Source organism: Mesoplodon bidens (assembly GCF_964165515.1).
Source record: "Mesoplodon bidens genome assembly, chromosome: 1".
Taxonomy (NCBI): domain Eukaryota; kingdom Metazoa; phylum Chordata; class Mammalia; order Artiodactyla; family Ziphiidae; genus Mesoplodon; species Mesoplodon bidens.
Window position 1 is genome coordinate 171,621,367 of NC_138176.1, and position 12,948 is coordinate 171,634,314.

The 12,948-nt window shown below is 51.3% G+C and overlaps 1 protein-coding gene across 3 annotated transcripts in view; it reads left to right on the forward strand.

Annotated features, from left to right (window-relative positions):
- The window catches only part of LRRC20 (leucine rich repeat containing 20), a 65,629-nt gene that overhangs the window by 36,062 nt on the left and 16,619 nt on the right, over positions 1–12,948 (forward strand). For all 3 annotated transcript variants that reach the window (XM_081225340.1, XM_081225338.1, XM_081225339.1), the window contains one exon: positions 10,118–10,285. In XM_081225340.1, the coding sequence (XP_081081466.1) occupies positions 10,118–10,285 (168 nt within the window). The remainder of the gene's footprint in view (positions 1–10,117; positions 10,286–12,948) is intronic.

A 12,948-nucleotide genomic window follows, 5' to 3' on the forward strand; every position in this document is an offset into this window, starting at 1 on the left:
ACCCCCCTGCAATCTAGCGTTGTTCTCCCACGTTGCTTTCTCAGTTCAGGAGTGACAGACGCCAGGGTTGTGGTTTTCTGTGCTGTGCACATGTACAGCAAGCAGACACGGGTGCTCGGCAGCGGGGTGGGCAGGAGGCTGGCAGGTGGGCGTTGTAGATTCATCTGAAATGGCTCCTCCAGGTGGACAAGCAGGCGGCAGTGCCTGCTCTCCACTCTCCAGGTAGCCCCTCCATCCTTCTGCAAGAGTCCACTGCCACTCAGTGACCCGTGGGATGGAGTTGCAGCCTGGGCGCTTGGTGTGTGTTCGTGAAATGGTGGGGCGGAAGAATTGGAGAGGGCACAGGAGAAGTGATTCCTGCCTTCTGGAATTCTCTATCTGATAGGGGCATGAAAGGAGTCTAAGAGCCTGTTTAGAGGAACCAATGTGTAAAATGCTGATGGTACCTGAGGGACCCGAGAGGAGCATATTTCATGCAGCTTCCTACAGGAGGTGCGAGCCCTGGGCAGAGTCAAGAGGGGAGGGGAGAGGTGTGAATTGGCAAACCCAGTGCAGGGACAGGAAGCAGCTTGGACAGTGGCTCAGGAGGGAGCTACAGGCAGGACCTAGACTGGGTGCAAACACAAAGGGCAAGCAGGAGGGATTGGTCTGTGTTGTCGTTTCTGACCGCAGCTCACAAAGCCCATTGTGTTTGTGCCTAAAAAGCTGAAGTGCTTATGTTGGGGGTGGAGGGGACCCCAGGGCAAGACGTGTTTCCCCAGGGGCACCTGTGGGTGCTTTTGACCAGGCCCACTTTTCCCGTCCTTCTTTTTCTGGTGGCTGCTTCTTTACACAGGTGAGATGGATCCTCCCAGCTGCCGGGGCCCTTGGACTAGCACCTCTCGGCCCGGCTGAAGTCAGAATTAACTGAGGAGTTTTTCTACAAACGTCATTGCCTTGGCTCTACCCCAAGACCCGTTGAATCAGAATGTCTGGGTGTGGGCCTGGGCCTAGGCATCTGTTACCATCAATATCAGTCGTTCTAAAGTGCCGGCAGCCAAGATTGAGACCATAGTTCAGGGGTTATAAACACCAACGCTTAAGAGACTAGCATGTAGGTCATGAGTGACTCAGATTGGGCATGGGACAAGAGGGAGTGGTGGGGACTGTGGCCACCTGGTACATACCCTACTCAGCTTCTGCCAGACGTGCCACGGGGTTGTTCTGATAGTTTGATTCAGTTGAAGCTGGAAAGGTGGATATTTATGTGAATTTTATCCATTTTTACTTAATTTTTATTTTAATCTGGAAGCCAATAGAACACATTTTGCAAGCTAGACTTAGCCTGTGGGCCACCCGTTGGGAGAATCTCCCATAAAATATTAGAGCCGTCACTGCCATCTCACCTCACAGGCGGAGAAGGAAGGTCAGGGTGAGAAGGCACTCGTCCAGGCTGTCAGAGCCATACACGCAGGTCACCCACCCTGCAGCCAGGGCTGCCTTTCCAGGCCACCTGCATGAGCTCAAGGGCTTGGAGAGGACTTGACATGGCAGTGCCTTGTGGGATAAGCAAGTAGGCTGTCTCCAGGGACACAGCAGCCAGTGTGGAGAAACACACTTAGGGCCCCTGGATTCGTGACGCCTCATGATACCCTTCCATCAGAAGTCTGTTGAAGAATGCCGTTTGAACCCCCTCCTGTGCTCTGGTGGCTCCTGGCTCCCCCCACGCCACCTCCAATTACAAAGGCAAGGCTGCCATGTGCCCGGTAATTGGATTTCACAGAGGCAGCCATGGACGAGGGTTGGTGACCAGGCAGGGAGGGGCTGGAGCTGAGAGACCCACCTGGCTCTGGACCCCAGCCTTTGTTGTGGTTTCTCTTTCAAGTAAAAAAACCCTCTCCTTTGATGTGTGAAGAGGAGACTTGAATAGGCTGTGCTGGGCTCCACACTGCCTGCTAGCGTCGTCTCCTGGATTCTTGACAGAGCGGGTGTGCTGCCTTGGTGCTGGGGAGAGAGACACCTGCTTGCTCCCTGCCTGCCAAGTTGTCTCCTGTGGGTACCCTGGGGACTTTCTGCTCCTGGGGTCACGGCCGCCTCAGAGTTGGGTAGTCTTTAAATGATTACATCCCACTGATATCCTTCAACCGTCTTATGGCGGGAAAAATGGAATCTGTCCAAAGGGCACATCAGTTCTGCGGAGAGTGGATCCTGAGGTCTGGCTGTGGCTCCTCTGGCGCCTCTCCTCCTGTGTTCCCATCTCCCCACTTCCTCCAGATTCAAGTCATTCAGCTCTGCTTATTGAGTGTGTCCTGGGCCTGCCAGGCCAGAGGTGTGTAAGACACACCTGCAGAAATAGACAAAGACCATCCAAATGAGAACCAGCAGAGGCTGTTCATTCCGAGTTTGCTCTAGCCAGGGAGTCAGCCACTGTCACTTGCATTTGGCAGAGACTCAAAGGCAGGCAGAGGAATGGGAAAGCTTCGTAGTGGATGAAAGGGAGAAGGCTTCAGGTGGGCCTGATGGCAGGCTATTGGCCTGGGGAAGCTGGAGGCCTGGAAGCTATGGGATTGGTTAGGATGCACATCTGGCTGTCTCTGGTTGGTCCTGAGTGGGATGTTGGGACAAAAATTTAGGGAAACTGTCAGTTAGTAATCAAGTCCCAGCCATTTGGGGCCAACTGTTACAGGGGGTATTCTTTGGCTTCCTGGATTGTCGATGGGGATAGTAGTCTGACTTCCTACAAGCCTGACTTACAGAAGACTAGCTTCCTGGGCTGGCTGCTTTACTAATGGTTTGGTTTCTTGGGCAGGATGCTTCAGGTTATGAGTCCCAGTTCTATTTTTATACTTGGTCTGGCCATTGTCTTTGTGTATATTCAGTGTCTCACAGCCTGCCTTTAAACTCAATTCATTAGTTCCTCCTGAACATCTGTTTAGGGCCGGTGTGAGCATGAACAGGAAATAACATGAAAGCCCAAATTCGCTGGGCACTTAGCCCCCGCCAGCTCCACACTGAGGGTTTTACACACGTCATCTCGTCTAATCCTCATAGCACTGACGTTTGGGAAGGATAAGGAAACCAAGACCTAGACCTGGCCCTTGAGGAGCCCACAGTCTCTCAGGGAGGCAGGTGTAGGAGCAGACAACCGATTTATAATGTGAGGGCACATTTACTCAAAGTCTGGTGACTCTGTGAGGTCAGTCCTCTTATTATCTTTGTTTTACATGAGGAAACTGTGGCACAGAGAGCTTAAGTAACTTGCCTGAGGTCACACAGTGAGAGAGAATAGGGTCAGGACTGTGGGTCCAGCTCCAGAGCTCCTTTATAAACTACTAATGGGAGTAAAGTGTATGCACAGTTTTGCAACGTGCCCCTTTTACTTAGCAATATATTTTAGGAACTGGTTCACGTTGGTAGAGTGAGATCCACCTATCCTTTTCATGGGGGCAGCATGGCTAACACTTCATTTTAGTCTGTCCCAGACTCCTCGGTTAGAAGAGTTTTCTCACCCCTTCCCTCTGTCCACCCAAGGAGTGGATGTGGCTTTCAGAAATGTCACTTCTTTCCCCTCTGTTCCCCGTGGGCAGCAACTGTCTCTGTGTGAAGAGTCTGCAGTGCTGAGTATGGGCCACTTGAAGGACAATTATTGTTCCACCTGATCCACTGACTCTGCCCTGCAGGCGGCCCCTTGCAGGTGGGAAAGTAATTGCTCATTGATGCAGTGTCGTAGCCAAGGTGCTGATTGACACTCAGTGGGCAGGTATTTTTGGAGTTGGCACATTCCTTTACCACCAGGCTGCGTAATTACTGCAGGCCAGCCTCATCTGTCCCTTAATGTAATCAACTGGCCTTGTCTCTCCGCTGGGGTCAGTCTGAGGCCTCTGAGTCAGCCCTGACAATTATCCAAAATAAGGATGATGAGGAAGTAATAAGGGGAACTTGGGGAAGGAGAGATCCATTTAGCAGACTCCAAAAACCACAGTTCAGAAGGGATAACAAGGGGATGTCATGCCTGGCTGCATTCAGGCTGGGGACAGTCTTGGGAGTGGGATGGAGTAAGGTCTTCTCCCAGAGACCCTGTCCATCCTGGGGGCCTAGGTTGTTTGACTCTGAACCTTGGTGTAAGAGAGCAGGAAGAAACATCTGGAGCTCCCCTAATACAGCCACACACACACACCCTCCGCCCTGCGACAAGAGGGCAGTGAGACCCTGGGCATAATTGTGAAAGTCTGATTGACTTTCCTGCAAGCCATGTGTCCCAGCTGCATATACCTTCTCTTATTTTATCTTTTGATTCCTGCCTTTAATGATAGCTTTCAGGGTTTTTTTCCACAAAAAGCTCCGTGATCCAGTAATTAAGTCTCATGGATCCTGTACCCCTCTAACAGAAACAGTGCTTTTACTTTTCAAAGATTATCCTTTTCATGTTCAAGCATAGGGCTGAGCATGTAGTAGGTGCTTAATAAATATCTGTATTGTGCAGCACGTCCTGCTTTTCACAACACTCTTAACTCATTCTCACAGCCCTGCTGTAAATGGGCAGGGAGGACCTTCTCATGGAGGCTGTCCAGGGAGAGGATGGGCCCAAGGACACATGATGAGTTAGATCGGAACCAGGTCCTCCTGGTTTTTCCCCCATCATTCATTCACCACTAAATAAGCAGGGATTTGCCGAGTATCTACTCTGAGGATAGGTGCTGCGGGGATTAGAGGTGCAAAACCGGAAAAAGCAGGTGGCCGGAATGGCCCACCTCTCTTGGGGAGGTTGGCTGGGGTTCACATCCTGGTTTGGGGGTTGGGAGAGGAAGGTCAGATTAACTGGGGGAGAGGTAGGGGTTTGTGTGACCTTAGGCAAGTTATTTCATCTCTGTAAATTGGAGGTAATGGGTTATAGTAAAATTAAATTGATGATTGCGTGTAAACTCCATAGAACAAGTACCTGGAGCATAGTACTACTCATTAGATGTTAGCCATTATTATTCGTTTTTGGTCTAAGCCCCAGACGCAGTGTGGCTGGGTATCCGGCCCAAGAGCTCTTTCCTGGAACCCCTCCCCCACCCAATCCCAGCACTTCAATACTTTCTTAATGCAGCAGGAGCCTGACTACGAAGAGTGGGTTGACACCGCCTTTCCAGAGCAGATCTGGGCTCCCTTTGAAGCTCAGTAATGGAAAGCTCTCCCTTCCTTCCCAATTTCAACACAGCCCCTCTGATTACCCTAAAGCAGTCAAGGAGCTGAACACCAAGGGTGCAAGCCCTGCCTGCCCAGCCATGACTCCCTCTGCGCCTTTTGCTTTTCAGAAGTGCTTCTGAGCCGGGGGAGAGGCCGCCTTTCAGGCAGATTCAGCTTCTCCTCCTTGCAGCTGAGCGTCTCCTTAGAGCCTGCTGCTGAAGAAGGGCTGGACTTCAGAGAGCAGCCTTCCCTGGGAAAAGAGATGCTGGGCAGGGGCATGATTTTGTATCCACAAGTCTCAGTCTTGAGAGTAGTGATCTCCAGAGAAGGATACACAAAGCAATGACTTGGAAAGCTGCCTCAGCTTTACTGAGTAAAAAAAACAGTTCTCAAAAGAGTATATAGTCTATGATTCCATTTGTTTTTGTTTGTTTGTTTGTTTTGCGGTACGCAGGCCTCTCACTGTTGTGGTCTCTCCCATTGCGGAGCACAGGCTCCGGATGCGCAGGCTCAGTGGCCATGGCTCACGGGCCCAGCCGCTCCGCGGCATGTGGGATCTTCCCAGACCGGAGCACGAACCCGTGTCCCTTGCATCGGCAGGCGGACTCTCAACCACTGCGCCACCAGGGAAGCCCTCCATTTGTTTTTTAAAAACAATATCCATCCATTCATCCATCCATCCATCCATAAGCATGTACATAGAAAAATATAGAAGACTGAATACCAAACAACAATGGTTCTGGGTGGGGAACACACAGGATTTTCATTTTCCTTTGTTCCATATTTTTGTGATGTCTCTGTTTTTACAGTGAGCATACATTGCTTTTATAAGTAGAAAATGCATTTAAAGTGAAACAAACTGCATCAGTCAGGATAGACCAGTTTTACATTAGGAACAAATAATTTCAAATCTCAGTGGCTTCAAAAAACAAAATCTTGTATTTACAGTTGGGATAGCGTTGGGTTTCTGTTATGGTTATTGGCACTCTTCACGCGCCTGAGGGCTAGGCGACCTGCTGCCTTCAGTGGTGTTGGAGGACTGGACCTGAATTTTCTCAAGAAGATAACTAAGCACAAACAAGACCCAGGAGGGCTATGCACAGAGTGGGGAAAATATTAAATCAGTGAAAACAAAAATCTCCCTTGGTGATAACAGATTTCAGCAAGAGCACCTAATTTTAAGCAGCGCATCTTTCTGAAGCTTCTCCAAGACAAACCAGCTGCAAACATTGTCCATGGTAGCTAGCTGAGCAGCCTTGTGTGTGTCAGGGTGTGGAGAATCAGTAAGTGGCGTGGATAAAATTACGGACCCGGGAGCCACACTGGCCTGAGTTCAGAAGCTGGCTCTGCCATTTCTAATGTCCTGATCTGTAAAACGGGATCCATTCTATGCAACTTCAGTGGGTCATCATAAGGATTAATTTGAGGTAAAACATGGTAAACACTGAAAAGAGGGCACTAGCGTGTGGTGAGTGCTCAAGACGGTTCGCTTTCTCTGTCATTCTGTAGCAGGTCCCCCGTGTAGTCGTGTCCAGACCCTGCCTGCTCCTCCCGAGAACACTGACCTGAGGAATCCAGACAGAGCTTGTCAGGAGGATCCGTTATACTTTTGGGATGGACCACCTAGTGAGCAAATAGTCTGTAATTTGATAGGAGTGAAAGTTGCCCTTTTCCAGAATGGGGTCCAACCAGATGGAATCAAGCTGGAAAGCCATGAGGGGCAAAAGAGCTCCAGAAGAAGAGTCTGCTGTTCAGAGTCGTTCTTGAGCAAATACTTCTGGAGGAGGAATGCCTTGTTTGGCTTGGACTTTTAATTAACCTCACTGGGCGAGGGAGCAGTCTTGGCTTTCTGACACCTGGGGTGTCAGAAGGTAGTGAGTTGACGCTGGTTTGTAAAGCTTGGAAGAGTAAGCCTCCCATGGGTCCATCAGGGAGCCTGGGCAGAAAGGGTCCCTGCCCTCCTGCTTCTCCCTCAGCCCTGAGAGGAGTGGATGTGATCATACAAAAGCCTCGGGATAATGTTCATTGTAGCCGCACACAAGGGCAGGAGATTTGCAGAGCCTTTGAGTCATGGATGCAGCAAGACAGAGACGTATAGGAAAGCTATTGAACAGCAGGGAAAGAGACCTGGGAGGCCACACTGAACTTTCATTAAAAGACAACCCTCAGAATGGGAGAAAATATTTGCAAATGAAGCAACTGACAAAGGATTAATCTCCAAAATTTACAAGCAGCTCATGCAGCTCAATAGCAAACAAACAAACAACCCAATCCAAAAATGGGCAGAAGACCTAAATAGACATTTCTCCAAAGAAGATATACAGATTGCCAACAAACACATGAAAGGATGCTCAACATCATTAATCATTAGAGAAATGCAAATCAAAACTACAATGAGGTATCACCTCACACCGGTCAGAATGGCTATCATCAAAAAATCTAGAAACAATAAATGCTGGAGAGGGTGTGGAGAAAAGGGAGCCCTCTTGCACTGCTGGTGGGAATGTAAATTGATACAGCCACTATGGAGAACAGTACGGAGGTTCCTTAAAAAACTACAAATAGAACTACCATATGACCCAGCAATCCCACTACTGGGCATATACCCTGAGAAAACCATAATTCAAAAAGAGTCATGTACCAAAATGTTGATTGCAGCTCTATTTACAATAGCCAGGAGATGGAAGCAACCTAAGTGCCCATCATCGGATGAATGGATCAAGAAGATGTGGCACATATATACAATGGAATATTACTCATCCATAAAAAGGAATGAAATTGAGCTGTTTGTAATGAGGTGGATGGACCTAGAGTCTGTCATACAGAGTGAAGTAAGTCAGAAAGAGAAAAACAAATACCGTATGCTAACACATATATGGAATCTAAGGGGAAAAAAAGGTCTTGAAGAACGTAGGGGTAAGACGGGAATAAAGACACAGACCTACTAGAGAATGGACTTGAGGATATGGGGAGGGGGAAGGGTAAGCTGTGACAAAGTGAGAGAGTGGCATGGACATATATACACTACCAAACGTGAAATAATAGCTAGTGGGGGGGCATCCCTGGTGGCGCAGTGGTTGAGAGTCCGCCTGCCGATGCAGGGGACACGGGTTCGTGCCCCGGTCCGGGAAGATCCCACATGCCGTGGAGCGGCTGGGCCCGTGAAACATGGCCGCTGAGCCTGTGCGTCCGGAGCCTGTGCTCCGCAACGGGAGAGGCCACAACAGTGAGAGGCCCACATACCGCAAAAAATAATAATAATAATAATAGCTAGTGGGAAGCAGCCGCATAGCACAGGGAGATCAGCTCGGAGCTTTGTGACCACCTAGAGGGGTGGGATAGGGAGGGTGGGAGGGAGGGAGACGCAAGAGGGAAGAGATATGGAAACATATGTATATGTATAACTGATTCACTTTGTTATAAAGCAGAAACTAACACACCATTGTAAAGCAATTATACTCCAACAAAGATGTTAAATTAAAAAAAAAATGATAGCAGTTAGATGAAAAGCTTTTCGGTTTCCCAACTGTGGAGATGCCCCCCGGCTGATTCCAGGCACATCTTCCCAGCAGGATGTGCAGACTGGGCTTCACATGGAAGTGTTTTCAGCCTCCCCCAGAGACTGCTTCCTGAAGGTTCCAGCCAGCCCTGCCCTGATGTTGGTGTCTGAATGGACCCCTCCCCAACCCCACTTTCCTGAGGAAATGGGACTGTCATTCCATTCCCCACTTCCCTCCCTTATCTGTGAATCTCAGGGAACATGGGGAACTGCTAGGTGCGTGTGCCCTGGGGCAGGTTACTTGACCTCTGTGAGCCTCAGTGCTCTCATCTGTAAATTGGGAGAGAAATTTTTGGGGAGGATTATATGAGATTTCATGAATGACTAATACATTGCCTGGGACATTGCATCACTCGTTAAATATTCACACCTGCCTCTCCTGTTGCCTCTGTCACCATCCCCTTTGTCCCATGTTTTGTGACCAGCATTGAGTCATCCAGGTCATCCCAATCCTGGCTTCCCTGCCACCTGGTGGTGTGATCTTGGGCAAATTGCTTAACCTCTCTGAGCCACCATTTCTGGTTCTGTCAAATGGAGCAGAATAAGATAAATCTTGCAGAGCTGTTCTGAGGATCAGATGAGACACTTAGCATCAGCTCCTGGCAGTGTGTGGGACTCAGAGTAGGCCCCCCCGAAAAGAAAAAGAGAGCTCTCGTTACTACTTCTTTATGGGATGCAGAACCATGCAGGAGTCCAGCAAGATGATGTTGTATGACTTCTCCTGTGATGTGTCTCTTTGCTCGAGATCATCCCAGAGGACGTTCCAGGGCAGCCAGGGCATAGACCCAGGTGTGAGTGCTGGACCTGCAGTAGCAGAGAGCTGCAGGGGCCTGATCACAAAGGGCCTTGATTGCCTAGGGAGGAGGCCTTGGGGAGCCACTGAAGGTTTGTGGGCTCAGGGCTGCGCTCATGAGGTTAAAAAGGTCCCACTGTGCAGCGTTGATTGGAGAGGGACTGGAGGCAGGAAGCCAGGGAGGAGGCTGCCGGAGTGGTCCAGGTCAGAGGGACCGCTTCTGTCCTAGGATGCGTTGGCGGGGAACAAAATCGAGGGGCAAGCCTGATTGAGCTGCAGTAAGGAAAGCCTCTCTGGTCATTCTGGATGCCTCAGTTCAAAGATATGATGGTCCCTAAACCAGCCTTAGGAATGACCCCAGATGTGCCACCCGGAGCAGGGGTGAGAGACCTCTGCTGGGCAGAGCCTTCCATTCCAAAGCCAACAGCCAGGAGCCCAGCTGGAATGATGGGTGGCAGTGGTAGTGGTTACCCCTCCTTTTGCATTAATATGGAGTTCGTCCCTTGGGGGGCTTCCTTCCTTGCCGCCTTCCTGGCCCAGGAGGCCAGCAGTCACTGTGGTCTCTGGGTTGCTCCCCTTCCCCCACCTCCATACTCTTCCTCCCCACCTGGCAGAGCTCCACCTGGAAGGGAACTTCCTGCACGACCTCCCCAACGAGGTCAGCACCCTACAGCACCTCAAGGCCATCGACCTGTCCCGGAACCAGTTCCACGACTTCCCTGAGCAGCTCACCACCCTGCCTGCGCTGGAGACCATCAATCTGGAGGAGAACGAGATCGTGGGTGAGTGGACCCAGCCCACCAGGCCCCTCACCTCCCTCTGTGTGCAGAGCCTCCCCTGAGCTCCCTTTCCTGAGTGCGGTTCACAGGGCCTCACAGGGCACAAGGCATGGGCCTCTGGACTCAGAGTTTCATAGACAAGAGTGCAAGCTTGGGCTTTCTGGTCTGAGATTCCCGAGTACAGGGCACTGAGCCTAGGAAGGTAACCATTACGAGGCCCTGCCACCTGCCAGGGGCCAGGTCAGACACTTGCTTTCACCTGGCAGGTAGAAGGTCTTGGCTTTCCCCACAGCGAGCCCTGAACTGGCTGGGCCACCTTGGGCCACAGGCGCTCCCTCTTGCGTCTCCATCTGCCAGCCTCAGGTGCCTCTGCGACCCTCTATGCATTGACTACTGGCAGAGTCCCCGGCTCTCCCTCGCTGGCGTCACAGTGAGCTCTTTGCCATTATTAAGCAGGAGCCACTAGGCAGAGGTGTTCAGAACAGTGTCTCTGTGCCTTCCAGTACAGATATGCTCCCCCCAGGGAACCAGAGGGTCTTCCCGTCTGGGCTGGAGATGTGCCTCCTGCAGACAGCAGATCCCAGCGAGCTGGGTTCCTCTGAGGTGGAGAAGGGGTCCCTCTCTTCCTTTTGTAGCAGTTACATACCTGCCGGTCTCATCAGGACCAGAGCACCTCCCCAGCTGCTGTCTAACCTCCCCCCGAGAGAGCCCGGCACTCACAGGGTCCTTTTGCGCTCCTCCTCGGCCCCTCCTGCGGCTGCCTTGGTGGGCTCTGGAAGCCTAGCTCCAGCCCCATTTCGTCCTCTCTCACGTTGCCTCTAACATTGATGGTTAATAATAACCCCCTTCAGTTATGCTTTTATTTGCGTAAGCACTTTCACAGCCATTATGCCGTTTGATTAAAAGGAAGAGGTCTCTGGTGGTTTGGAGCTGCTCAATAAAGAGCAGCCTGCCTTGTGCGCCAGCGAGCGTCCCTTCTGTCAGCGATGCTGCCTGCAGGGCCCTAGCCCTGGCTGAGTGGGAGGTGGGACCAGCTAAGCTCTGAACTTCTGGGTTCATCCTTTTAGAGTTGAGTAAACTGAGGCTCAGAGAGGTTGTGAGAGAGCATCGGGTGGCACAGTGAGACCACAGAAGTGCCAGGATAAGAATACATGATTCTAAAACTCAGCCCTGTGCCTGGAGTGGGGTTCCCTTGCCTGGCCTCTGGGAAGGCCCTGGGGGTGGGCTCTGGGTCAGTCTTGCCTCCCAAGACCAGGATCACTGAGTGGCTGGCCCGTGCGTTAGCCCCCCTGGTCCCTTGGGCCCTTGTTCTGTCTTTAAGCGGGGAGCATGCCCAGAAGTGCCTTTTCACTGCACAGTTCTTCCTCCTGTGCTGTCCTGACCACCCGGGGTCTCGCCCTGAGCTCTTCCTTCTCAGCCAGGCTCTCCTTGCTGGGCCCTTCCTCCTCCGCCTCTTGTTCTTTGAGGCCATTCCTGATGCCTCCACCTCCTTCTCCTGCTTATCTAAATGGCGCAGTAACCAAGCAGGGGCTACTTCAGGCTGATACCAAGACCAGAGCTGGGTGGGTAGCTGCAGGCAGGCAGGTCAGGACAAGTATTGGCCATTGGCTTCCCCACTTCCAAACTGCAGCTTTGAAAGACTCACATCCCCTCTCTGAGCTTCAGCTCTTCTCAGCTTTCAAATGGAGTTTCTCCCCAGCCCCCCACCCCGGAAGGTGGCTTCCCCACGCCCCCAGCCGGAGAACTGGGTGAGTGGTCTATGCTGGCTGCAATACAAGAAAAAGTGGGAAGTACAGGGTGGCACAGATTCCCTAATCTTTCCCCTCCCACAAGGCTGACGACATTCCTTAGCAGCAACAGCTCCCAGAGCAAAGATCGGCTGTTTTGACTTCTTCTTTTGTACACGTATCTCTAACTTTCTGCAGAGTGACAGTAATAACTCTACACATGGAAGCATCTTACAGCTTACCAAGAGTGCTCGTGTGCATGCCCGAGGCAACAGGGTGATCATCCCATTTGATAGATGTAGAGACTGAGGCACTAAGACATTCCCCCGGCCTTCATGGTCAAGTGTCTGTTGCACACCTGGCCAGGTAAAAGAGACATCAGCCACTGGGCTGTGTGTCCCAGTCAGTTCAGTCTGTGACAGAGCCCCCTGCTGCCCAGCCTGGGCCAGGCCTGGGAGACATGGAGATGTCGGGGACTGCCCCTGCCTTCTAGTTTTCCCCAAGTGTCCAGCAGCTCCGCGAGGTGCTTGGCTGATCCCAGGGCCTGCTCCATTGTGGGATGCCTGGGTGTTCTCCCCCAACCAGGTGGAAAGAGGGGCACACGGCGGCAGCTATGGTTCCCTTGCAGGAGGGTCCTCAGTTTTATTTTCTACTTGTCTCCAATCCATCCTAGTTAACTACTTGGATGGCTTTCTAGCTCCCAAACCAGTGGAAGGCCAGGCCACAGCCTTCGCAGCCCAGTTGGAGGGAAGAGAGCCGTAATCACAGTGAAGAAGGTGAGGGCTGAAAAGTCCTACGTTATGGAAATAGCTTTGCACTCTTCACCAGTTGTAGCCGATCTCCTGCAGGAGCTCATTGGGATAATTGTAGTTGGAGCTTAGGATGCCTTAAGAATGGCTTGTTTTTCCCCTTTAGAGCCCTCAGAGAGGATTGGAAAAT